We start from the raw sequence: 23,534 nt of genomic DNA, 5'->3' as shown, positions 1-23,534 counted from the left end.
GAGTGGCGTTGTCAGCAGCCTTCATTAAATCTTCCTGCGTGCTGTTGTTTGGGCACGCAAGGCACGACGTCATGTGCTTCGTCGACTGGGGAACAAAACCCAGTGGATCTAGTTAAGACACAGCAAGAAGGAAGCAGGAAGGACTTACCAGCGTGATACGTTTGAGCGCGTTAAACTTGTCCCGCTGCGACTCGATGGTTTCTTCCAGGTCGCGGTGGCGGCTGATAAGCTCCTCCACCTGCGCCACGCTCTCGCCGTACTTGCCGTCGCGGACTAGTGGCACCCTGGGGGAAGACAAAAGTCATTTAGTTACTGTGAAATTTTTTTTTGGAAGACATTATGGCGCCTTAAATCCGCCATTTTGATTTTTTTCAATTTTATTATAGCCAGTGTCACTCACGATTAAGACGAATCTAACGACACCTCTCACGCTAAAATCGGTTAAGCCGTTTAGGCTGTAGGCCGTGCCAAAGAAATATACATATATACATACATACATACACCCGAAAAACATAATTCTCCTTCTGGCGCAGTCAGGTAAAAAGGGCTTTTACATGTCCCAGGGTTACTTTAACCCTACTACTTATTCGGGACAAGATGGACCAGTACTGAAATACCTTTCCTTTCGCTGTGTTTTATCTTTGTTCATTTGTATTTTGTATTTTCATCTAAAATTTTTCATTAAAGACATTCTATTCTAATCATGGACGGATTCAAATAAAGGAATTTTAATAAAGATAAGATTGTGATATTATTTAAAAGCATCCTACTTAAAAATGTCCCCTCTCTCTTCCTCTAGGCTAAATTAGCTACATATAATTTATTTCAGCATTTAATTCCCAAACTCGTAAAGTAATAGAGTTATCACGATATACAGGTGGACAAGGTGTGGCAAAAAAGTCCCTGTTTATTAGTAGTGAGTTGTGACTGCCACGTTGCCGAATTTCATCAAGAGTTTTTGGGACACTGAGTAAAATCCTGTGCTGGTCTGCTAAGCCGGCTAAGTGCTGCAAAACTCCCAGTCCATGTCACTCTCTCTCTCTTTCTTTCTCTCTGTATGTACCTGCTCTCTATCCAGCCACTCAGAGCGTCGGCATCCCGCCTGAACAGCAAAGCGTCCAGATGCTGTGCGTAGACGGTGCTGCGTCTCTCCCAGGCGGCTTCTAACTGCGCGCGTCTCTTTCTCTCTATGTCTAAAGCCCGGTCTGTGAGCACGTAGAATTTTGTCCAATGACCCCAAGCTACCCATCCTTATCGCTCGCGCGTAATTATATTGCTGTCGCGACTGTGCGACGGGCGCCCGCAGTGAGTGTGCGAGCGCGACAGCAATACAATTACGCGCGAGCGATAAGGATGGGTAGCTTGGGGTCATTGGACAAAATTCTACGTGCTCAGAGACCAGACTATACCTGCTCTCTCTCTATGTCTACCAGCTCTCTCTCTCTCTGTACGTACCTGCTCTCTATCCAGCCACTCAGAGCGTCAGCGTCTCTTCTGAACAGCAATGCGTCCAGATGCTGTGCGTAGACAGTGCTCGCTCCGACGCGGCCTCTAACTGCGCGCGTCTCTTTCTCTCTCTCCATATGTACCGTTGTCTCTCTCTCTCTCTGTACGTACCTGCTCTCTATCCAGCCACTCAGAGCGTCAGCGTCTCTTCTGAACAGCAAAGCGTCCAGATGCTGTGCGTAGACGGTGCTGCGTCTCTCCCAGGCGGCCTCTAACGGCGCGCGTCTCTTTCTCTCTCTTTCTCTATACCTACTCTCTCTCTCTCTGTACATACCTGCTCTCTATCCAGCCACTCAGAGCGTCGGCATCCCGTCTGAACAGCAATGCGTCCAAATGCTGTGCGTAGACGGTGCTGCGTCGTTCCCAGGCGGCTTCTAACTGCGCGCGGCGGCTGCGTAGGACGCTCATTCGTTCCTCGATCTCCGCCGACATGAAGTGGCCGTCGTGGATTAGTTTCTCGCCTGGAAAAAGAAAAAATGCAATAAGGGCTGTCGTTTTTGTGCTTAAGAGTAATTGGCACCACTGGCGATTAACATGACCCAACTCTACAGTGGCGCCACCTAATAAGTAAGTTCTCCTACCGCTTTAGCGCTCACCAGTAGGCGCTACTGTCTTCGCCACTAACAAGTGACAGTGACCTTACTCTACAGTGGCGCCAACTGGTGATCGCTTAAACGATAGCCCTCTTTAGTTGAGTACAATCACTGTATGCTCACATCATTGGATTTGTAGGCGTGTTTTTGTTGATGCAAAATTACATCTAATACAACTATGGATTAATTTGACTCACTGTCGTGGTAAAGTAGTGTAAAATTTTGCTGCCAATTTACACATATTACACAAGACGCTTGCTCAACTTTCATCGTCATTAAAATACCTCTATGCATCACCCTGCGTTTGACGCGGTGTCAAAAGATTACATTTTTGATCGATTACACTCGCACGCATTTAGTAGGATACAGTCGATAGCACAATAGACTTAATGTTTGACGTAAAACAGCTCCTATTGCAACCACTTAAGACTCACCATCGTGGTAGTGCCTCTGGAAGTCATCCTCTTTGGCGTCGATCTCCGCTCGCATGTCCTTGTGCCTCGCCAGCAGTCTCTCCGCTCCGGCCACGTCGCGCGCCAGTTCCGCGGCCGTCACGCGCGCGATCATCTCGTTGGTCCACGCACTGGAAAGTTGGGTTGGTTAGACACACATTTAGAAAAGGATATAACATGGCAATATAGAGAAACACGGGTTTCGCTTTTTTTTAAAGTAGCCGACAGCACGTCTGCCAACATTTTTGTAGAAAATATGCCCATATCAAGATACCACACTTAGGCTGGGTTGCACCATCTTACTTTAACTTTGACAAACGTCAAACATCTGTCAAACTCCAAACAAAAAGCACCGGTTATTGTTACGGTTAAAATAAGGTAGTGCAACTCGGCCTTACAGTCTGGCGTTTCAGCTGTGTTGTTACAGCCGTAAGTGACTACATACGTAGATAGCTGCTTGTGAAAGCAGCACAATTACAATAGCACGCGGAAATATATGTCAATCAAAAAAGTCGTTCAGATAGAGTCCATTTCTATCTCTTTCACTGAAGAGATGATTAACAGACGAATCACACGAGGGGTTACACTTGTTCTAAGTTCAGATGGGCGCGCACCGATGCGGTAAGAGCGCTTTCTTTTTTCTTACGCGCATCCTCAACACCTGCACTCCTTTCTTCTTTCAATACTCACAGCAGTTCCTGGTAGGTCCCGAAGTAAGCCTGCAGTTGTTCCGCCAGCTCGACCTGTGTGCCCGCGTGGTCTGCTCTCGCTGCAAGCGCCTCTAGCGCTTCCGAAACGTCTTCTAGCTTGGCTGTCACGTGCTCCTTGGCGTCGGGGAATGCTGTGCCCAGTCTGCGGGTAGACAGAAATAGTGTCAAAAACATAAATGTAAGTGAGTTCAAGTTCAAAATTAAGAATATGCATGGTTGTAACACAAATTGATTTTTAAGAGTGTGTTAAGTTCTGGAATCGTATTATCGAATCTATATACTTATAATAAATCTGTAAAGAGGTCAATTCTGTACATTAAATATATTTTCAAAATAACTATCAGGGGGTGATTAGTGATCGATACTGATGCCAAAAATGCAATCAGTAAAATTTTTGTCTGTCTGTCTGTCTTTCTGTCTGTCTGTCTGTATGTTCCTTATAGAAACAAAAACTACTCGACGGATTTTAACGAAACTTAGCACAATTATTCTTCATACTCCTGGGCAGGTTATAGTATACTTAGGAATTCCCACGGGAACGGGAATTAGCGGGAAAATCCTTTTGTGTGAAAAATCTCAACCGCTTAAGTTAGACGCTAGAAATTTGGCATGCAGGTATTTTAGTAAACTTAAAGCTTAGTTACAACAGGATATTGCAAAATTCCCACGGGAACGGGAGTTAGCGGGAAAAAACATTTGTATGAAAAAATCTAAACCACTTAAGTTAGACGCTTGAAATTTGGCATACAGGTATCTCAGTCAACTTAAAGCTTAGTTACAACAGGATATTGCAAAGTTCCCACGGGAACGGGAGTAAGCGGGAAATAACTTTTGTATGAAAAAATCTAAACCGCTTAAGTTAGACGCTTAAAATTTTGCATGCAGGTATGTTAGTCAACTTAAAGCTTAGTTACAACAGTATATAGCAAAATTCCCACTGGAACAGGAGTTAGCGGGAAAAAACATTTGTATGAAAAAATCTAAACCGCGTAAGATAGAAGAAGGGGGTAAAACGGGATCCACGCGTACGAAGTCGCGGGCGGCCGCTAGTCATTCATAAATATTTACTGGTTTCTCTTCGGACCCTCGCCCACGGCGAAATTTTTCACAGCGTTTACGAAACGCGCGACAGCATCGCTACTAACGCGCGTAAGTCGCATTTGCAACGCACTACATAAGTGATGCCAACGCGCTACTAACAGCGCGACTGCAAATTCAAATTCAAATTTTTATTTGCAGAATGTGGTACATTAGATGTTACATAATGAAATGGAGCAGGACACATTCGCCAGATACGAACCAGCATGCAAATGTTTACACAAGTCAATTTATTATTAATTAAAATTTAAATAACATCTACCTAATTTGCTTAGTCGGAATAACAGCATCGCTACAAAAAGTCGCCGTGGGCGAGGACCTATCATTTGCGCAATGCATCCGGTTCAGCTGGGTATAAAATCACCACTCTACGACCAGTACAAAACTATAAAATTTGCCTCCTAACTAAGCCCTAATGCTATAGTCGATTTGCATTTAAGTCAGCTGAATCCGTCGTCTAATGTGTCTGGTGACGTATCCTTAAGGCTCCATGTACTAGACGCCTGTGTAACCGCTGCTTTAGTCCGTCATCTTACCTAGCAGCCTCTTCCTTAAGCCCAGCGTGTCTCGCCCTTATAGCGTCCAAATCAGCGTGCAGCGCAGTAAGATGTCGTTTTTGCGCGTCCAGCTCTCTCCTTTTCTCACTCTTTCCTGTACTGCCTTTCCAGCATCTCTTTCTCACTTAATATCCACTTACTTAGCAGCTTCTTCCTTAAGACCAGCGTGTCTCGCCCGTATAGCGTCCAAATGAGCGTGCAGTGCAGTAAGACGTCGCTTCTGCGCGTGCAGTTTTCTCTGTCTCTTTCTCCTTAGGCCAGCGAGCTCGTTTGAAAGGCGCACTCATTTGACTGGAGTACTCCTTTGATCGGGGAGTTTAGCATGCGACCAGCACGACGTGCTATGACAACGTGTAGTGGACGTATGTATTACCTGCCGGCTTCCTTCTTCAATCCAGCGTGTCTCGCCCGTATAGCGTCCAAATCAGCGTGCAGTGCAGTAAGATATCTCTTCTACGCGTGCAGTTTCTTGATCCTCTTTCTTCTATCACGATTTGATCAACTTTTTTGATCAGCTAGGTCGTTTAACCAACGTGTTCACTTACCTTACAGCTTCTTCCTTTAGTCCAGCATGTCTCGCCCTTATAGCGTCCAAATCAGCGTGCAGCGCAGTAAGACGTCGCTTCTGCGAGTGCAGTTCTCTCCTTCTCTCTCCTGATCTCTCTTTCTCGCTTAGTATCTACTCACCTTGCAGCTTCTTCCTTCAGTCCAGCGTGTCTCGCCTTTATAGCGTCCAAATCCGCGTGCAGTGCAGTAAGACGTCGCTTCTGCGCGTGCAGTTCAGTCCTTGACCGCGCGCCTGCGTCCGGTAACAGTGCTTCCTTCTCCGCCACCCAGGCTGCTGTCTCGTCTGACACATGTCCTTGAATTCAGGAGACGTGCTCGTGCAGCCAGCACGACGTGCAGTGCACGCGTCTCGCGCTATTTTGACTGTCTTGCTTGAACTACCGTCAATTTCACTTACCTAGCAGCATAGTTTTTAAGACTAGCGTGTCTCGCCCGTAATTTGGACGCTAGTCCAAATCAGCTAGCAACGCGGTAAGGCGTCGCTTCTGAGCGTCCTACTCTTATTTCTCTTTCTCTCTCTCTATCCTATTCTCTCTCTCTCTCACACATACTTAATATCCACTTACCTAGCAGCCTCTTCCTTCAGTCCAGCGTGTCTAGCCCTTATAGCGTCCAAATCAGCGTGCAACGCGGTAAGGCGTCGCTTCTGCGCGTGCAGTTCAGTCCGTGACCGCGCGCCTGCGTCCGGCAACAATGCTTCCTTCTCCGCCACCCAGGCTGCTGTCTCGTCAGACACATGTCCTTGAATTCAGGAGACGTGCTCGTGCAGCCAGCGCGACGTGCAGTGCACGCGTCTCGCGCTATTTTGACTATTTTGCTTGAACTACGTTCACTTACCTAGCAGCATAGTTTTTAAGACTAAAGCCTGGTCCGTGAGCACGTAGAATCCCGTCCAATGACCCCAAGCTACCCATCCTTATCGCTCGCGCGTAATTATATTGCTGTCGCGACTGTGCGACGCGATGGGCAGCTTGGGGTCATTGGACGGGATTGTACGTGCTCACGGACCAGGCTTTAGCGTGTCTCGCCCGTAATTTGGACGCTAGTCCAAATCAGCTAGCAACGCGGTAAGGCGTCACTTCTGAGCGTCCTACTCTTATTTCTCTTTCTCTCACACATACTTAATATTTATTTACCTAGCAGCCTCTTCCTTTAATCCAGTGTGTCTCGCCCGTATAGCGTCCAAATCAGCGTGCAGTGCAGTAAGGCGTCGCTTCTGCGCGTGCAGTTCGGTCCTCGACCGCGCGCCTGCGTCCGGCAACAGTGCTTCCTTCTCCGCCACCCAGGCTGCCGTCTCGTCAGACACATGTCCTTGAATTCAAGAGACGTGCTCGTGTAGCCAGCGCGACGTGCAGTGCACGCGTGTCACTATTTTTTACCTGGCAGCTGCCTCATGAAGCTTGATACGCTTGATAAAATTGAGCTAGTTTGACCACGCGCTGTTTTGACTGTTTTGCTTGAACTACCGTCATTTCGCTCACCTAGCAGCTTCATCCTTGAGTGTCTTGCCTTGCGCGTATGGCTTCCAAGTTTTCTCTCAGCTCTCTCTCTCCCTCTCTCTCTCTCTTTTGCTCACTTTCTCGCTCAGTGTCCACTTACCTTGCAGCCTCTTCCTTTAGACCAGCGTGTCTCGCCCGTGTAGCGTCCAAATCCACGTGCAGCGCAGTAAGGCGTTGCTTCTGTACATACAGCTCTCTCTCTTTCTCACTCTTTCCTGTTCTGTCTTTCCAGCATCTCTCTCTCACTCGATATTCACTTACCTATCTATCTCCCTTTATCCTATTTTCTCTCTCTAGCTCACTCACTTAATAACTTACCTAGCAGCTTCCTCCTTTAATCCAGCGAGTCTCGCCCGTATAGCGTCTAAATCCGCATGCAATGCAATAAGTCACTCTCTCTTCTCTCTCCTGATACCAGCGTGCTCGTTTGAAGGGTGTGCTCGCATTACTCGCTCCTTGACGCGTGTGACATGCTAGAGCAATATCCAGTACACGAGTGTTTTACCTAGCAGCTTCCTCCTTCAATCCAGCGTGTCTAGCCCTTATAGCGTCCAAATCAGCGTGCAGAGCAGTAAGGCGTCGCTTCTGAGCATGCAGCTATTTCTCTCTCCCTCTCTCTCTTTCACCTGCTCGTCTCTCTCTCTTTCACCTGCTCGTCTCTCTCTCTCTCTCACACACACACACATACTTAATATCCACTTACCTAGCAGCTTCTTCCTTGAGCCCAGCATGTCGTGCTCTTATAACGTCCAAATCCGCATGCAGCGCAGTAAGACGTCGTTTTTGCGCGTCCAGCTCTCTCCCTTTCTCACTCTTTCCTGTACTGCCTTTCCAGCATCTTTCTCTCACTTAATATCCACTCACCTTGCAGCTTCTTCCTTTAGTCCAGCGTGTCTCGCCCGTATGGCGTCCAAATCAGCGTGCAGCGCAGTAAGGCGTCGCTTCTGCGCGTGCAGTTCAGTCCTTGACCGCGCGCCTGCGTCCGGTAACAGTGCTTCCTTCTCCGCCACCCAGGCTGCTGTCTCGTCTGACACATGTCCTTGAATTCAGGAGACGTGCTCGTGCAGCCAGCACGACGTGCAGTGCACGCGTCTCGCGCTATTTTGACTGTCTTGCTTGAACTACCGTCAATTTCACTTACCTAGCAGCATAGTTTTTAAGACTAAAGCCTGGTCCGTGAGCACGTAGAATCCCATCCAATGACCCCAAGCTACCCATCCTTCTCGCTCGCGCGTAATTATATTGCTGTCGCGACTGTGCGACGCGATGGGCAGCTTGGGGTCATTGGACGGGATTCTACGTGCTCACGGACCAGGCTTTAGCGTGTCTCGCCCGTAATTTGGACGCTAGTCCAAATCAGCTAGCAACGTGGTAAGGCGTCGCTTCTGCGCGTCCTACTCTTATTTCTCTTGTTCTCTCTCTCACACACACACTAAATATCCACTTACCTAGCAGCCTCTTCCTTAAGACCAGCATGTCATGCTCTTATTACGTCGAAATCAGCATGCAGCGCAGTAAGACGTCGTTTTTGCGCGTCCAGCTCTCTCCCATTCTCACTCTTTCCTGTACTGCCTTTCCAGCATCTCTCTCTCACTTAATATCCACTCACCTTGCAGCTTCTTCCTTCAATCCAGCGTGTCTCGCCCGTATAGCGTCCAAATCAGCGTGCAGCGCAGTAAGACGTCTCTTTTACGCGTGCAGCTATTTTTCTCTCTCCCTCACTCTCTATCCCCTATTCTCTCTCTCTAGCTCACTCACTTAATAACTTACCTAGCAGCCTCCTCCTTCAATCCAGCGTGCCTCGCCCGTATAGCGTCCAAATCAGCGTGCAGTGCAGTAAGGCGTCGCTTCTGTGCATGCAGCTATCTCTCTTTCTCTCCCTCAAGTCTCCTTCTCTCTTTCTTACTCAGTATCCACTCTTCTCTTTCTTTAGCTCATTCGCTTAGTAACTAACCTTGCAGCTTCTTCCTTGAGCCCTGCGTGTCTAGTCCGTATAGCGTCCAAATCAGCGTGCAGTGCGGTAAGGCGTCGCTTCTGCACAAACATATTTCTCTTTCTCTCTCTCTCTATCCTACTCTTACTAAATATCCACTTACCTAGCAGCCTCTTCCTTTAGTCCAGCGTGTCTAGCCCGTATAGCATTCAAATCAGCGTGCAGTGCGGTAAGGCGTCGCTTCTGCACAAACATATTTCTCTTTCTCTCTCTCTCTATCCTACTCTTACTAAATATCCACTTACCTAGCAGCCTCTTCCTTTAAACCAGCGTGTCTCGCCCTTATAGCGTCCAAGTCAGCGTGCAGTGCAGTAAGACGTCGCTTCTGCGCGTGCAACTCGGTCCGTGACCGCGCGCCTGCGTCTGGCAACAATGCTTCCTTCTCCGCCACCCAGGCTACTGTCTCGCCACTTACATGTCCTTGAATTCAGGAGACGTGCTCGTGCAGCCAGCACGACGTGCAGTGCATGCGTCTCGCGCTATTTTGACTGTCTTGCTTGAACTACCGTCAATTTCACTTACCTAGCAGCATAGTTTTTAAGACTAGCGTGTCTCGCCCGTAATTTGAACGCTAGTCCAAATCAGTTAGCAACGCGGTAAGGCGTCACTTCTGAGTGTTCTAGTCTTATTTCTCTATCTCTCTCACACACACTAAATATCCACTTACCTAGCAGCCTCCGCCTTCAATCCAGCATGTCGTGCTCGTATAGCATCCAAATCCGCGTGCAGCGCAGTAAGACGTCGCTTCTGCGCGTGCAACTATCTCCCTTTCTCACTCTTTCCTGTACTGCCTTTCCAGCATCTCTCTCTCACTTAATATCCACTTACCTAGCAGCTTCTTCCTTCAGCCCAGCGTGTCTCGCTCTTATAGCGTCCAAGTCCACATGCAGCGCAGTAAGACGTCTCTTTTACGCGTGCAGCTATTTTTCTCTCTCCCTCACTCTCTATCCCCTATTCTCTCTCTCTAGCTCACTCACTTAATAACTTACCTAGCAGCTTCCTCCTTTAATCCAGCGTGTCTCGCTCTTATAGCGTCCAAATCCGCATTCAATGCAGTAAGTCACTCTCTCTTCTCTCTCCTGATACCAGCGTGCTCGTTTGAAAGGCGTGCTCGCTTTACTAGGGTGCTCATTGACGCGCGTGACGTGCTAAGGCACTATACAGTACACGTGTGTTTTACCTGGCTTATCTTCTTATCTTATCTTAATATCCATTTACCTAGCAGCTTCTTCCTTTAGTCCAGCGTGTCTCGCCCGTATAGCGTCCAAATCAGCGTGCAGCGCTGTAAGACGTCGCTTCTGTGCGTGCAACTATCTCCCTTTCTCACTCTTTCCTATTCTGTCTTTCTAGCATCTTTCTCTCACTTAATATTCACTCACCTAGCAGCCTCTTCCTTAAGACCAGCATGTCTTGCTCTTATAGCGTCCAAGTCCACATGCAGCGCAGTAAGACGTCTCTTTTACGCGTGCAGCTATTTTTCTCTCTCCCTCACTCTCTATCCCCTATTCTCTCTCTCTAGCTCACTCACTTAATAACTTACCTAGCAGCTTCCTCCTTTAATCCAGCGTGTCTCGCTCTTATAGCGTCCAAATCCGCATTCAATGCAGTAAGTCACTCTCTCTTCTCTCTCCTGATACCAGCGTGCTCGTTTGAAGGGTGTGCTCGCATTACTCGCTCCTTGACGCGTGTGACGTGCTAAAGCAATATACAGTACACGAGTGTTTTAGCTTGCAGCTTCTTCCTTTAAACCAGCATGTCGTGCTCTTATAGCATCCAAATCAGCGTGCAGTGCAGTAAGGCGTCGCTTCTGCGCGTGCAGTTCTGTCCTAGACCGCGCGCCTGCGTCCGGTAACAATGCTTCCTTCTCCGCCACCCAGGCTGCCGTCTCGTCACACAAACATGTCCTTGAATTCAGGAGACGTGCTCGTGCAGCCAGCGCGACGTGCAGTGCATGCGTCTCGCGCTATTTTGACTGTCTTGCTTGAACTACCGTCAATTTCACTTACCTAGCAGCATAGTTTTTAAGACTAAAGTCTGGTCCGTGAGCACGTAGAATCCCATCCAATAACCCCAAGCTACCCATCCTTCTCGCTCGCGCGTAATTATATTGCTGTCGCGACTGTGCGACGCGATGGGCAGCTTGGGGTCATTGGACGGGATTCTACGTGCTCACGGACCAGGCTTTAGCGTGTCTCGCTCGTAATTTGGACGCTAGTCCAAATCAGCTAGCAACGCGGTAAGGCGTCACTTCTGAGCGTCCTACTCTTATTTCTCTTTCTCTCTCTATCCTATTCTCTCTCTCTCACACACACTTAATATTCATTTACCTAGCAGCCTCTTCCTTTAAACCAGCGTGTCTCGCCCGTATAGCGTCCAAGTCAGCGTGCAGTGCAGTAAGGCGTCGCTTCTGTACATACAGCTCTCTCTTTCTCTCTCCCTCAAGTCTCCTTCTCTCTTTCTTACTCAGTATCCACTTACCTTGCAGCCTCTTCCTTTAGTCCAGCGTGTCTCGCCCGTATAGCGTCCAAATCAGCGTGCAACGCAGTGAGACTTCGCTTCTGCGAGTGCAGCTCTCTCTGTCTCTTTTTCCTAAGGCCAGCGAGTTTGTTTGAAAGGCGTGGACGTGTGTTTTACCTTGCGGCTTCCTGCTTCAATCCAGCATGTCTCGCCCGTATAGCGTCCAAATCCGCATGCAACGCAGTAGAGAGTCGTTTCTGCCCGTGCAGTCACTCTCTCTCTCACGTGCTCGTCTCTCTCTCTCTATCTCTCTCTCACATACTTAATATTTATTTACCTAGCAGCCTCTTCCTTTAAACCAGCGTGTCTCGCCCGTATAGCGTCCAAATCCGCATGCAATGCAATAAGTCACTCTCTCTTCTCTCTCCTGATACCAGCGTGCTCGTTTGAAAGGCGTGCTCGCATTACTCGCTCCTTGACGCGTGTGACGTGCTAAAGCAATATACAGTACACGAGTGTTTTACCTGGCGGCTTCTTCCTTTAGTCCAGCGTGTCTCGCCTGTATAGCGTCCAAATCAGCATGCAGCGCTGTAAGGCGTCACTTCTGAGCGTGCAACTATCTCCCTTTCTCACTCTTTCCTATTCTGTCTTTCCAGCATCTTTCTCTCACTTAATATCCACTTACCTAGCAGCCTCTTCCTTCAGTCCAGCATGTCTCGCCCGTATAGCGTCCAAATCAGCGTGCAGTGCAGTAAGACGTCGCTTCTGCGCGTGCAGTTCAGTCCGTGACCGCGCGCCTGCGTCTGGCAACAATGCTTCCTTCTCCGCCACCCAGGCTGCCGTCTCGTCTGCGGAGCGGTCGAACTCGTGGACTTGGCGAGCGCCTGCTAGGGCCTGGGAAGGTAAACAAGATAGATGAAATACAGAGGCCGGATGAATTGAGGGACTATGGAAGTACATGTATGTATAACAACCGCATCTGTGGTCTAGTGGTAAGACCACCTGCTTCAGACGCAGAGGTCCGGGTTCGATTCCCAGTGGGGGCAGATTTTTCTGTTCGGTTTGGTTGGTGGTAGGGCTTGTTCTAAGTCCGCCTGGCTAGCTACCACCATCTTACCTAAGTTAGAGGTAAGATAGCCAGTTCTTGGTTGAGGATTCCGGGTGAAGCTCGCTTCCACCTTCGGCCTGATCGTCACTTACCATCAGGTGAGATACGGCCAAGAGCTTCCTCGTTGTGGATAAAAAAAATGGTCAATGGTACAAATTTGGCTCGAAGGACCAAAATTTTCAAGTGTCAATTTTTATTCTTAACAACAATAATGTCAAAGAAAGAAAGAATGTATCATGTATTACGAGTGTAATGGCGTAAGGGCTTCTTTCACAATCTTCGAGTAAAGTTCTAAGAAGTAACTTCTTGATTTAGACGTTCAAACTCAAGTGATCAAAGTTTTGTTAGTGTCATAGTTTCCTTGCTACTCGTGACTTTAAGTAATGAGTAGCCTACTTGACACTACACAGGGATGGTGAACGGGGCTATCTTTGAGCAGTCTTTTATTAGAGAGCGACTACCTACACTATAATGATTTGTCGAATATGGCTAAAGAGGAAGTAAGGAAGGCCATCTCAAGCAAAAAACGTGTTTATTTACTCACCTCCTGCCTAGCGAGTGCCAGTTCCTTCAGGTCCTCCCATAGTCCTCTGGTGTCCTCCACGCGTTGCTTGACCTTGTCAGCCTCCGGCGCGTTCTCTTCTATGAGGGCACATACACTGTGACGTACTGTAGGTTACTTATATGTCGACTAACTTACCTCCTGCCTAGCAAGTGCTAATTCCTTCAGGTCCTCCCATAGTCCTCTGGTGTCCTCCACGCATTGCTTGACCTTTTCTGCTTCTGCTGTTTTTTTCAAGAGGCGACTAAAGTCCGGTCGCCGAGCAGATAGAATTTCGTCCCATGACCCCATCCTTATCGCTCGCGTGTAATTATATTACTGTCGCGCTCGCACACTCACTGCGGCTGCCCGCCACACAGACGCGACAACAATATAATTACGTGCGAGTGATAAGGATGGGTAGGTATGGGGTCATTGGACGTAATTACATCTGTACGGCGACCGGATTTTACACTATGACGTTCTATAGGCTATCTCAAAATACTTAAATATTGACCAACTTACCTCCTGCCTAGCGAGTGCCAGTTCCTTCAAGTCCTCCCATAGTCCTCTTGTATCCTCCACGCGTTGCTTGACCTTGTCTGCTTCAGGCGCGTTTTCTTCCAAAAGGGCGTTGCCACTCTCACACACCGCCTCTATGCGGCCTTCGTTGGCTGTGGAATTAATATTTTATGATAAATAAATTGTGATGTGTGGTATGTTATTCAGTACGAAGTACTGCAGACTGCAGTATCTGTCCACAATGGTCCAGTACTATTGTAGTATTTATTGCTCACCACAGGGTTGCTTGCTACACCAAAGTCTCCTTTGCTACAGTACCGTCCGCTATGGTTCTCTACCGTCCGCTATAATTAATTTTAGTCTCTTTGAGGACTAGAACGCACCCCTGTGACACAGACACAGTACAATCCTCTACAGCTGCGGAAGTCAGTACAGGCTCCTATGGTGCAGTACAGCCCCCTATGGTCCTGTACAGTCTCCTATAGTCCAGTACAGTCCTCTATGCTACAGTATAGTCCCTTAGCAGCGTACTGACCGTGCATCTGTGCCAGGAAGTCAGTACAGAATCCTGTAGTTCAGTACAGTCCCCTATCTTCCAGTACAACCCATTACAGCAGCATACTGACCGTTCAGTTGCGCCAGGAATCTTATCAGTCTCCTACAATTCAATGCGATCTTCTACGGTACATAATGGTCTACTATGGTCCACTTAAGTATCCTGTCAGTCCACTATGGTTCATTTTAGTCTACTATGTACCAGTACAGTCTCCTATAATACAGTACAGTCCACTATAATACAGTACAGCAGTATACTGACCGTGCAGTTGCGCGAGGAAGTTGTCGAAGGCCTGCTGCAGAGTCTCCACATGTTCTACATCCAGCCCGTACTCCTCGCTGGCGGCCGCAGACATCTGCTCGCTGATCCATTCCTGGACTTCCTCGCACTCTTGGACGAACCTGAGAAGGATAGGACATTGGGATTTATTATCCGAATCGCTTTCCAAGTTGAGATTTTTGACCACTTATCTCGATTGCTGATTGAATTTATGCGATTTCTCCACGAGTTGTTTGTTATTGTTATTTGTTGTTTTTATACAATAAAATGCATAATGTTTTAATTATTTGTGATTTATTGTGTACCAACGTTTATTCCATATCCAGATAATGAAAATTCGTAGATATAATTTTGATCAGAAAGGAAATAAAAAGTAGATTAGATTTTTTAAGAAAATATTCTCGATTCTAAAAAATATCAATTAGGTTTAAAAGGAGCGCCTCACTATATAGAAGTATCACAATCACTTTTATACGCTGAATGAACTATAACGATAAAATTAATGATAAAAGTTGATAAGTGTCCCCCTTTCCCTCGAGTTTTTTTTTAGTAAATATGTAGCGATACACAGACATTCATGCGTGTTCACGAACTTAGGCCACAGGCCTGGAGATGTGGTAATATAGCTAGAGAATTCCTTCAGGGACTAATAAGCTAAGAGTAAGGTGGAGAAAAAAAGACACAATGCATCATCAGGCCGTGGTTTCAATAGTTATCAATCAAATCAAGGTAATAATGGATAGCAGGTCACACTCACTTGAAGTATTTCAAGCTCTGCTGCAAGCGCTGCTGCCGCTTGGCTGACAGCAGCTTCATTTCTTCATAGCTGGCCTTCAGCTCGGACAGGCGCTCTTCTACCAACGCCCGGTCGGATGGCTCGCGGGTCTGGAGAAGAAATACTTGTTTAGTGCTGATAGCAAAGGTTAAAAATGTTGATTGATGTTGAACCTTATTATTGCAAGGCAATTAAGTTCAAAATAATGTTTCACTTAGTGGATGGGTGACCAGGTATCAAGGCATCAGTACCAGTGGAGTCAGGAAGTCTCTAACTTACCTTAGGGAACCCTTGATACTGGTTAGAAGAGGATGGGTGACCGCGCTATACACGATGCATACCCTTCCCTTCTTCCCACTTTGAAGGAAACCTCTGACTTACCTTAGGGAACCCTTAATACTGGTTAGAAGAGGATGGGTGACCACGCTTAGCGCTGGAATCCCTTCCTTTCTTCCCTCTTTGAAGGCGCAACAAGGAAGAACACCTTCTAAAGACTTGGGATACCCCAGGGGTATATAAAGGGCGGGCGAAAAACTTCGTCACCGCGATTCAGGTTTTTGTTTTCTAGACCACTTACCGCTAAGGCAGCTGCGCCGCGTTCCAGCTTCGATACATTTGAGTCAAATGCCTGTAGTTCTCTTTGCAGTGCGTCCAGTCGCCTGGCCAGTGCCAAAACAGATTCCTCGTCGCGACCCACGTCTGGGGAGACCAAAGCTCCTCGCCGTTCAGCCAGCCAGGCAGCTGCTTCTGATATTTCTGATGTCAGCTGTGGAACAAAGGTACTTATTTAGAAGTTTTCTTTATATCTTAGATATTTCCAGAAGATGAAAGGCACTGTATGATGAGTATCTTAGTGCGGTTGTACACGCCTTTCCATGGGCTTATCTAGCTTTTGGGCCATGGGGGATAGTCTAGCCAAGGGGGCTAGTCTACCCTGCTATTTGAGGGTAGTACTACCCAACATTAATGAAACAAACGCGGCCGCAACAGCGTATTGAACTTGAAAATTTCGATTGGTTCATCCAGTGTCTAAGTAGCTCAGATGGAAGAGCAGTCGCCCGGCAAGCAAAAGGTCGTGGGTTCGATTCCCGCCTTAGGCAGTTCGCAGGATATTTATAATTTAGTCTGATTGTTTCTTCCGCCACTTCTTCGTCCCGAACTGGTGGTAAAGCAAGCTATATTGGGACGTCCTGGAAAAGGCCCACATACTAAATAAAGAATTTGAAAGAGGGGGAGCAGCTTATCCCAGGGGAGAGGCCAGAGTAGTCCAAGAGACAGGGCAGTCTCGCCCAGAGGGGCAAACTTGACCGTCACTGGTTGGGTTTTTATTGGCGGTCAAGCTGTAGATCCTGGCTACACAGGAGTTGCAGCGGTGGGAACGGGAGGTGGGAATCGTCCCGTAGCCCAGGGAGGCAATTTGACCCAAGGGGGGGAGGGTAGTACTACCCAACTTTTTACAACAATTACTTGCAACAGCTCGCATCTTTCGTTAATCCTTTGTGTCCTGGTAGCAGCAGCGTGGAGTAGCGTCTGCAGCGCGGCCAGNTAAGGGGGGGGGGGGTAGTCTAGTCTAGAGGGGAAGGGGAGCAGTCTGGCCTATGAAGGATACAGTCATACAAAAGGAGACATTCTAGCCAAGGTTGGCAGGCTATCACAGCACATACTTGCAGCAGCTCGCATCTTTCGCTAATCCACTGCGTCACGAAGTGGTTTTCCATGGACGTAGCCAGCTTTTGGACTCGGGAAGAGGAGTTTGAATGAAGGATAAGGAGCGGCCAGTTTGTACCATGTCAAGGAGGGCCAATTTTGGGCCAGAAGGAGCAGTTTGGCCATGGAGAGGGTAGTCGAACCCAGAAGAGGTACATTATAGCCCAGTCTGACTCAAGGGGAAGTGGGATAGATCTACTTACTTGCAACAGCTCGCATCTCTCATTAATCCTCTGTGTCCTGGTAGCAGCAGCGTGGAGTAGCGTCTGCAGCGCGGCCAGCAGCGCTTTAGACGAGTTGTCAAGCGCTTGAGACGCAAAGTGGCCTGGACATACCCGGCTCTTGGACCCGGGAAGAGGGGGCAGTTTGACAAGGAGTGGGCAGGGGAAACAAGGAGGGGCCAGTTTGGGACAGGGGGAGCAGTTTAACCCAGGGGAAGCACTCTAGCTCGGAAGGGGTGCAGTTTATCCCAGGGGAGGCACTCTAGCTCGGAAGGGGTGCAGTTTATCCCAGGGGAGGCACTCTAGCTCGGAAGGGGTGCAGTTTAGCCCAGGGGAGGCACTCTAGCTCGGAAGGGGTGCAGTTTAGCCCAGGGGAGGCACTCTAGCTCGGAAGGGGTGCAGTTTAGCCCAGGGGAGGCACTCTAGCTCAGAAGGGGTGCAGTTTAGCCCAGGGGAGGCACTTTAGCTTGGAAGGGGTGCAATTTAGCCCAGGAGGGGTGCAGTCTAGCCTAGGGGAGTAGTCTGACTCAAGGGTTTAATTTACTTCCTTGAACAAGGAGAGCGCCGTTTGGGCCAGCGGGAATATGAAAGTGCCAGTTTGGATCAGGGGGAACAAGGAGAGGACATTTGAAGCCAGGGGAGCAGTTTAGCCCAAAGGGAAGGACAGTATAAGGGGGGGGAGTCTAGTCTAGAGGGGGAGGGGAGCAGTCTGGCCTATAAGGGGTGCAGTTGAACCCAAAAGGGACATTCTATCTTTCCCGGTCAACTTACTTGCAGCAGTTCGCATCTTTCGTTAATCCTCTGTGTCCTGGTAGCAGCAGCGTGGAGTAGCGTCTGTAGTGCGGCCAGCAGCGCTTTAGAGGAGTTGTCAAGCGCTTGAGACACAGTGGCTTGGACATACCCAGCTCTTGAACCCGGGAAGAGGGGGCAGTTTGACAAGGAGTGGGCAGGGGAAACAAGGAGGTACCAGTTTGGGACAGGGGGAGTAGTTTAACCCAGGGGAAGCACTCTAGCTCGGAAGGGGTGCAGTTTAGCCCAGGAGGGGTGCAGTCTAGCCTAGTGGGGTAGTCTGGCTAAAGGGTTTAATTTACTTCCTTGAACAAGGAGAGCGCAGTTTATGCTAGCGGGAATATGAAAGTGCCAGTTTGGATCAGGGGGAACAAGGAGAGGACATTTGAGGCCAGGGGAGCAGTTTAGCCCAAAGGGAAGGACAGTAGTCTAGTCTAGGAGGGGAGCAGTCTGGCCTATGAGGGGTGCAGTTGAACCCAAAAGGGACATTCTATCTTTCCCGGTCAACTTACTTGCAGCAGTTCGCATCTTTCGTTAATCCTCTGTGTCCTGGTAGCAGCAGCGTGAAGTAGCGTCTGCAGCGCGGCCAGCAGCGCTTTGGAGGAGTTGTCAAGCGCTTGAGACGCGAAGTGTCCGCGCCGACATAGTTGTGCCGCGCGGTTGCACACGCCTTTCACTGTTGATTCTCTGTTGGATAATAAATATGATGACGATGTGTTAACATACATAGTAGCCAAAGAACTCAGGTAAATATTGACCTTTAATTATACTACGAGTAATGTGAGATTTTATCGCTATTTTATTTTTGAAATAAAAAAACTTTATTAACACAAACGGGACTATTCCCACCTCTCGTTCCCACCACTGCAACTCCTGTGTAGCCAGGATCTACAGCTTGACCGCCACAAAAAACCCAACCAATGAAGGTCAAGTTTGTCCCGGGGGAAAGTTAAACTGTCATTGGACCCGCAACGAAATTAATCAGAAGAACATAGGAGGAGTTCGAAATAAAGGTTCGACTTCCCTCCATTGCAAAGCGGATGACAGGTGATAAACAAAGGTTTAAAACCTTTAAGAAATTTATTAACACAAAGTTATAACATTTGTAACAGTAGGTACAGGACAAAGAAAATGAGTGCGTTTGGTAGAAAAAAAAAAATATGTGCACGCGTCACGCGCACAACCTACAGAAAGAATTTAGGGCAATTTCCTAGGTATAATTTTCAAATTTTTTCTCTATTTATTTTGAAAATGGGAGAAATTTTGTATAAAGTTCAGTTTGATTAAGATTTTCTGGTAAAGATTCGAGAGATCTCTGAGCTTGAGGGCCCTAGGGCAGGGTTTGCCATATTTTTTTTGCCAAGGAACCCTAATTGATTATACTTTTCATAGCGGAACCCCCGTACTACTCCGCCCGCACGCCCTGCCCCTCCCTTGTGCGTAAACAAGTCTGTGCGAGCGAACAACGTCGGTCATGAAACGTGGGATAATATTTTTTACGGAACCCTTGCGGCCTTTCCACGGAACCCCAGGGTTCCGCGGACCACCATTCGGGAACCGCTGCCCTAGGGCACTGCGACGCCTAGGCTAGCTAAGGGGCTAGCCCCTTGGTGTTCCCTCGGACTCCTCGGAGCCAGAGAGGCTCGCTCGTGAGCCAACCTCTAGCCTAAGGCGGAGCTGCGGACGAATGTCCAACTAGGACAGTAACTCGCGGCTCCGTTTGGGCTCTGGTGGAAACCGTCGGGTTTTAGTGGGTAGGCTCCGCCTTTAGTGCGTAGGCGGGGTGAGTCCCACATAACCCAGTGGCCGTCCCCATCGACCAATGGGTATGCGAAAAGCATTTCCCGACGTAAAAAAGGGGTTAGCCCCTTAGTAGTTACGCCACTGGAAGAAGCTAACGGGACTATTCCCACCTCTCGTTCCCACCACTGCAACTCCTGTGTAGCCAGGATCTACAGCTTGACCGCCACAAAAACCCAACCAATGAAGGTCAAGTTTGTCCCGGGGGAAAGTTAAACTGTCATTGGACCCGCAACGAAATTAATCAGAAGAACATAGGAGGAGTTCGAAATTAAGGTTCGACTTCCCTCCATCGCAAAGCGGATGACAGGTGACAAACAAAGGTTTAAAACCTTTAAGAAAAGATTATGCACCACGGACAATAAATTAAATTAAGGGGGCCTATCTTATGAGCAATTAGCAACTACCTGCCAATAATATTTTTCACAAAATCGCTTAAAAGCACGGAAATTTTTCCTTGTCGCGACAAGATCGGTGTAATAAATTGCGGAAAAAGATGTATGTTGTATTGAATTAAGCATTGTATCACGTTCAAGTTTCCAAAGATCACACTCCCACAAGAAGCTAGCAAAGCTTCCCACTGGAAGAAGCTAGCAAAATATAAATTTGTATACACACCTGGCGATAATTTCTGCCTCCAGCGCGAGGTGTTTCTTGAGAAGCGCCTGCGACTCGGCTAAGGCGTTGCCGTATTCCTCCGATAGCACAGCCGCCTCGCGCTCCTTCAGCCTGTTAGGGCAGAAAAACAATTGAGATACCCTGACTTAGTGTGTGCAATATTTAAATCAGAGTAAAGATAAAATAACCTGGATGTAAAGAAAATAGCTAATATTTTCTTTACATCCAGGTTATTTTATCTGTAACCAGAGTAAATGCAAATGAGTAGGTCATCATTTAGCGTGGATTAGCGGGGTGTTGCGCCGAATTTTGTCAGTGTGTGCGTGCGCGCCGCATACGTATTGACGCGCGCTCACATACAAACCGCGCTCGGTGCGTTTCTATGAAGATGGCCTATTCATTTGTATTAACTCAATAACTCCGCAAAATTGCTGAACATATATCATATATCAGCTAGCGATATCAGTATTCTGTTAACTCTACTTTTTCTCAACAGTGATATATTGATCCAGAATCGGCATAATGAGCTCTTTCAAGGGTATTTCGCCGAAACAGTAAATTTTCTGTGTCCAGGCAGGCGAACACATGTTTTTTTATATCTATCTGTATAAAACTATTTTTATGGGAAAGTTCATCAAAAGTTTTATTTGTTTTTGCTATTACAATAGCAGAAACTACAAATAATACCGTAGAAAAACTTAATGAAAAGTCGTTTTTCTAATTTCCTTGTTATGTCCATTACTGTTGTTTGCCAAAATGAAGGCTCATTATAACAAATTGAAGCGTAATTTAATTCTAATAGCACTCTCTTTACATTTGAGAAACGTTTGGCTATCGGAAAATAAAAACTTTAAATGTCAAATACTTATAGGAAGAAAATAAAGTGAAGTTAAGTTCTTGTCCAGGTCAAAAGTATAATTTCCCTGGGTCTTCGTTTCGACCATTGTTGTAATGAAACGAAAAAACTTAGAATGTAACGCACTGCACCACTACACTCGGCCATTTCATCCCAAGAGGCCATTGAGGCAGGACAGTACGTCGTTGATCAGTTTCGCGACAAATCGCATAAATATTTTTATTTGTCAATCTAACAAATAATTACATAGTTATGGTGCGTTGAAGTTGCGCACGACGTCACAACGTGCGGCATTTTTAAGCAAGCGTTGACGTCACGGGCCTCTTCTTATGAACTTTGGGGCGCTTTATCTCTTTAAATTTTCATTAGTTTGAAAAAGTGAAAAATACGTGTAGAGTATTTTTTGATAAGTTAACTGACGGACTAATTAAAACTCTTGCTTTTTGACCCAGGCAACATCCCCATTACGTGCGAGCGATAAGGATGGGCAGCTTGGGGTGATTGGACAAAATTCTACGTGCTCACGGACCGGGCTTTACGAGTATGTATATTACTCACCACTTGAGTTCTTCGTCGGCGTCCCTTTCCCAGCGGTGCAGCAACGCAGCGTCTTCTAAATTGTCACGCCTGATCTGCATGGGCTCTTGTAGTTGCCGGTATCTAGGGAAGAAACGGGATGCGATTAAAGAAGGAATTGCAAAGAATAGTCTTTATACAGTTTTAAAAAAAGGAACACGAGCGGAATAAAAGTTTTCGTATGATTTTAGTGTGTGTTTCACAAAATCAAAATTATTTTATTCAAATTTAACCACTGGCACTTATGAACGTCAAATACAGTGAAAAAGGGCACTTTACATGTCTACTTTTCTTTTGGGCCCTACTAGTACCACAATATGGAAGCTAGCTAAGGTGGAATCACTTCCTTTCTTTCTTCCGTGCTGTGCTCGGAGACCAAGATCTAATTTATCAACCATCTCGGTTTAGTCAAAGCGGAGAACTTTGATACCGCCATTCAGGATTGTAGGCGCGTAGGTCAGCGCCATCTATTGGGTGATGACTGTAGTGGCATGTCGATAGATGTCGCTACAATGGTATCTTACGGCCGGTTCACACATGTCTCCGTTTTACTGTTCCATTTTATCGTGTACGTTTTTTTTTCGTCGATGGCGTATGTAGTTGTATGAGCGACTTCACACATGACACAGTATTCTGTATACAGTAATACATACATCGACGAAAAAAAAACAGTACACGATAAAACGGAACAGTAAAACGGAGACATGTGTGAACCAGCCGTTACGTGAGCGAAGTTAACAGTAACGACTACCCAATAGTTATATCGGCTTTGCTTTGATATGCTGACATCATTTTTTATAGGGACTGTCAACTAACCTCTTAACAGCGCTGTCGGCCTTGTCCAGTATCTCGTCGGCCATGAAGTGTCCGCTGTCGGCCAGTTGTCGGGCCGTGTCGGCGAGCTGTGCAGCTGTCTCGCTCTTGCTGCCCACTTGCTGTTCTAAGCGCGTGTGGCGCTTGAGGAGAGCTGTCACTGACGCTAGGTCCTTGCCTGCGGATGATAAAAAAGTTCATTCTCAATCACAAGTATGGATGAAAAAATAGAATTTTATTTTTAATCCACTAAACGAATATTATGGGACTCGTTTCTGCTAATCATGGACAAAAATTGAAAATGCAAATGTAGATTAGTTCAGTGGATAAGACTTGTTCACTGGATAAAATCCGGCTCGAAGGACCATGTACGCACAATATTGAGTTGGAGAGCGAACTGTATGATAATTCAGGAGATTATAATACAGTAACAGAGATTAGAACAGAAAAATCTGCCCCCACTGGGAATCGAACCCGGGACCTGAAGCAGGTGGTCTTGCCACTAGACCACAGAGGTGGTTAAGGTCCAACTGACCGTGATCCTCGCTGAGCAGCTGTGCCTCGACGTCGTCGAGTCAGGCCGTGAAGTCGTCCAGGCTCCTGGTAGGCTTGTTTTAGGCGCTCACGGCGGAGCTCACGGCTGCCTGGACACGTCTAGGAGTGAGAGGTGCAACTGACCGTGATCCTCGCTGAGCAGCTGTGCCTCGACGTCGTCGAGCCAGGCCGTGAAGTCGTCCAGGCCACGCAGGTACACGCGTGCCTGGTAGGCTTGTTGGAGCCGCTCACGGCGGAGTTTCACGGCCGCCTGTACAAACATAAACACTTCATTTAGTCAACATGGTCATAAGTTGAGACTTTTAGTTTAAGATCACCACCTATGTACTATCGGCAACAGTGTTAACTGCCCATTGCCAGTCATGTCATCTCGTTCTATCGCTAAG

The 23,534-nt window shown here is 47.4% G+C and overlaps 1 protein-coding gene across 1 annotated transcript in view; it reads right to left on the bottom strand.

The window, feature by feature from the left end:
• kst (spectrin beta chain, non-erythrocytic 5 kst) overlaps positions 1-23,534 on the bottom strand; it is a gene marked incomplete at its 5' end in the record, with an annotated part of 87,127 nt that overhangs the window by 17,081 nt on the left and 46,512 nt on the right. Inside the window, 14 exons of the mRNA XM_028320934.1 lie at positions 149-284; positions 1,781-1,967; positions 2,534-2,682; positions 3,242-3,403; positions 12,118-12,326; positions 13,607-13,755; positions 14,421-14,560; positions 15,196-15,323; positions 15,791-15,979; positions 18,443-18,617; positions 20,349-20,459; positions 21,763-21,864; positions 22,597-22,771; positions 23,272-23,398. Coding sequence (XP_028176735.1) covers positions 149-284; positions 1,781-1,967; positions 2,534-2,682; positions 3,242-3,403; positions 12,118-12,326; positions 13,607-13,755; positions 14,421-14,560; positions 15,196-15,323; positions 15,791-15,979; positions 18,443-18,617; positions 20,349-20,459; positions 21,763-21,864; positions 22,597-22,771; positions 23,272-23,398 — 2,139 coding nt within the window. The remainder of the gene's footprint in view (positions 1-148; positions 285-1,780; positions 1,968-2,533; positions 2,683-3,241; positions 3,404-12,117; positions 12,327-13,606; positions 13,756-14,420; positions 14,561-15,195; positions 15,324-15,790; positions 15,980-18,442; positions 18,618-20,348; positions 20,460-21,762; positions 21,865-22,596; positions 22,772-23,271; positions 23,399-23,534) is intronic.

The sequence above is a fragment of the Ostrinia furnacalis genome, unplaced genomic scaffold, assembly GCF_004193835.3.
Source record: "Ostrinia furnacalis isolate ACB-3 unplaced genomic scaffold, ASM419383v2 OfSCF7462, whole genome shotgun sequence".
NCBI classification, from domain to species: Eukaryota; Metazoa; Arthropoda; class Insecta; order Lepidoptera; family Crambidae; genus Ostrinia; species Ostrinia furnacalis.
The sequence above is the reverse complement of the archived record's forward strand: the minus strand, read 5'-3'. Positions and strand labels throughout refer to the sequence as shown.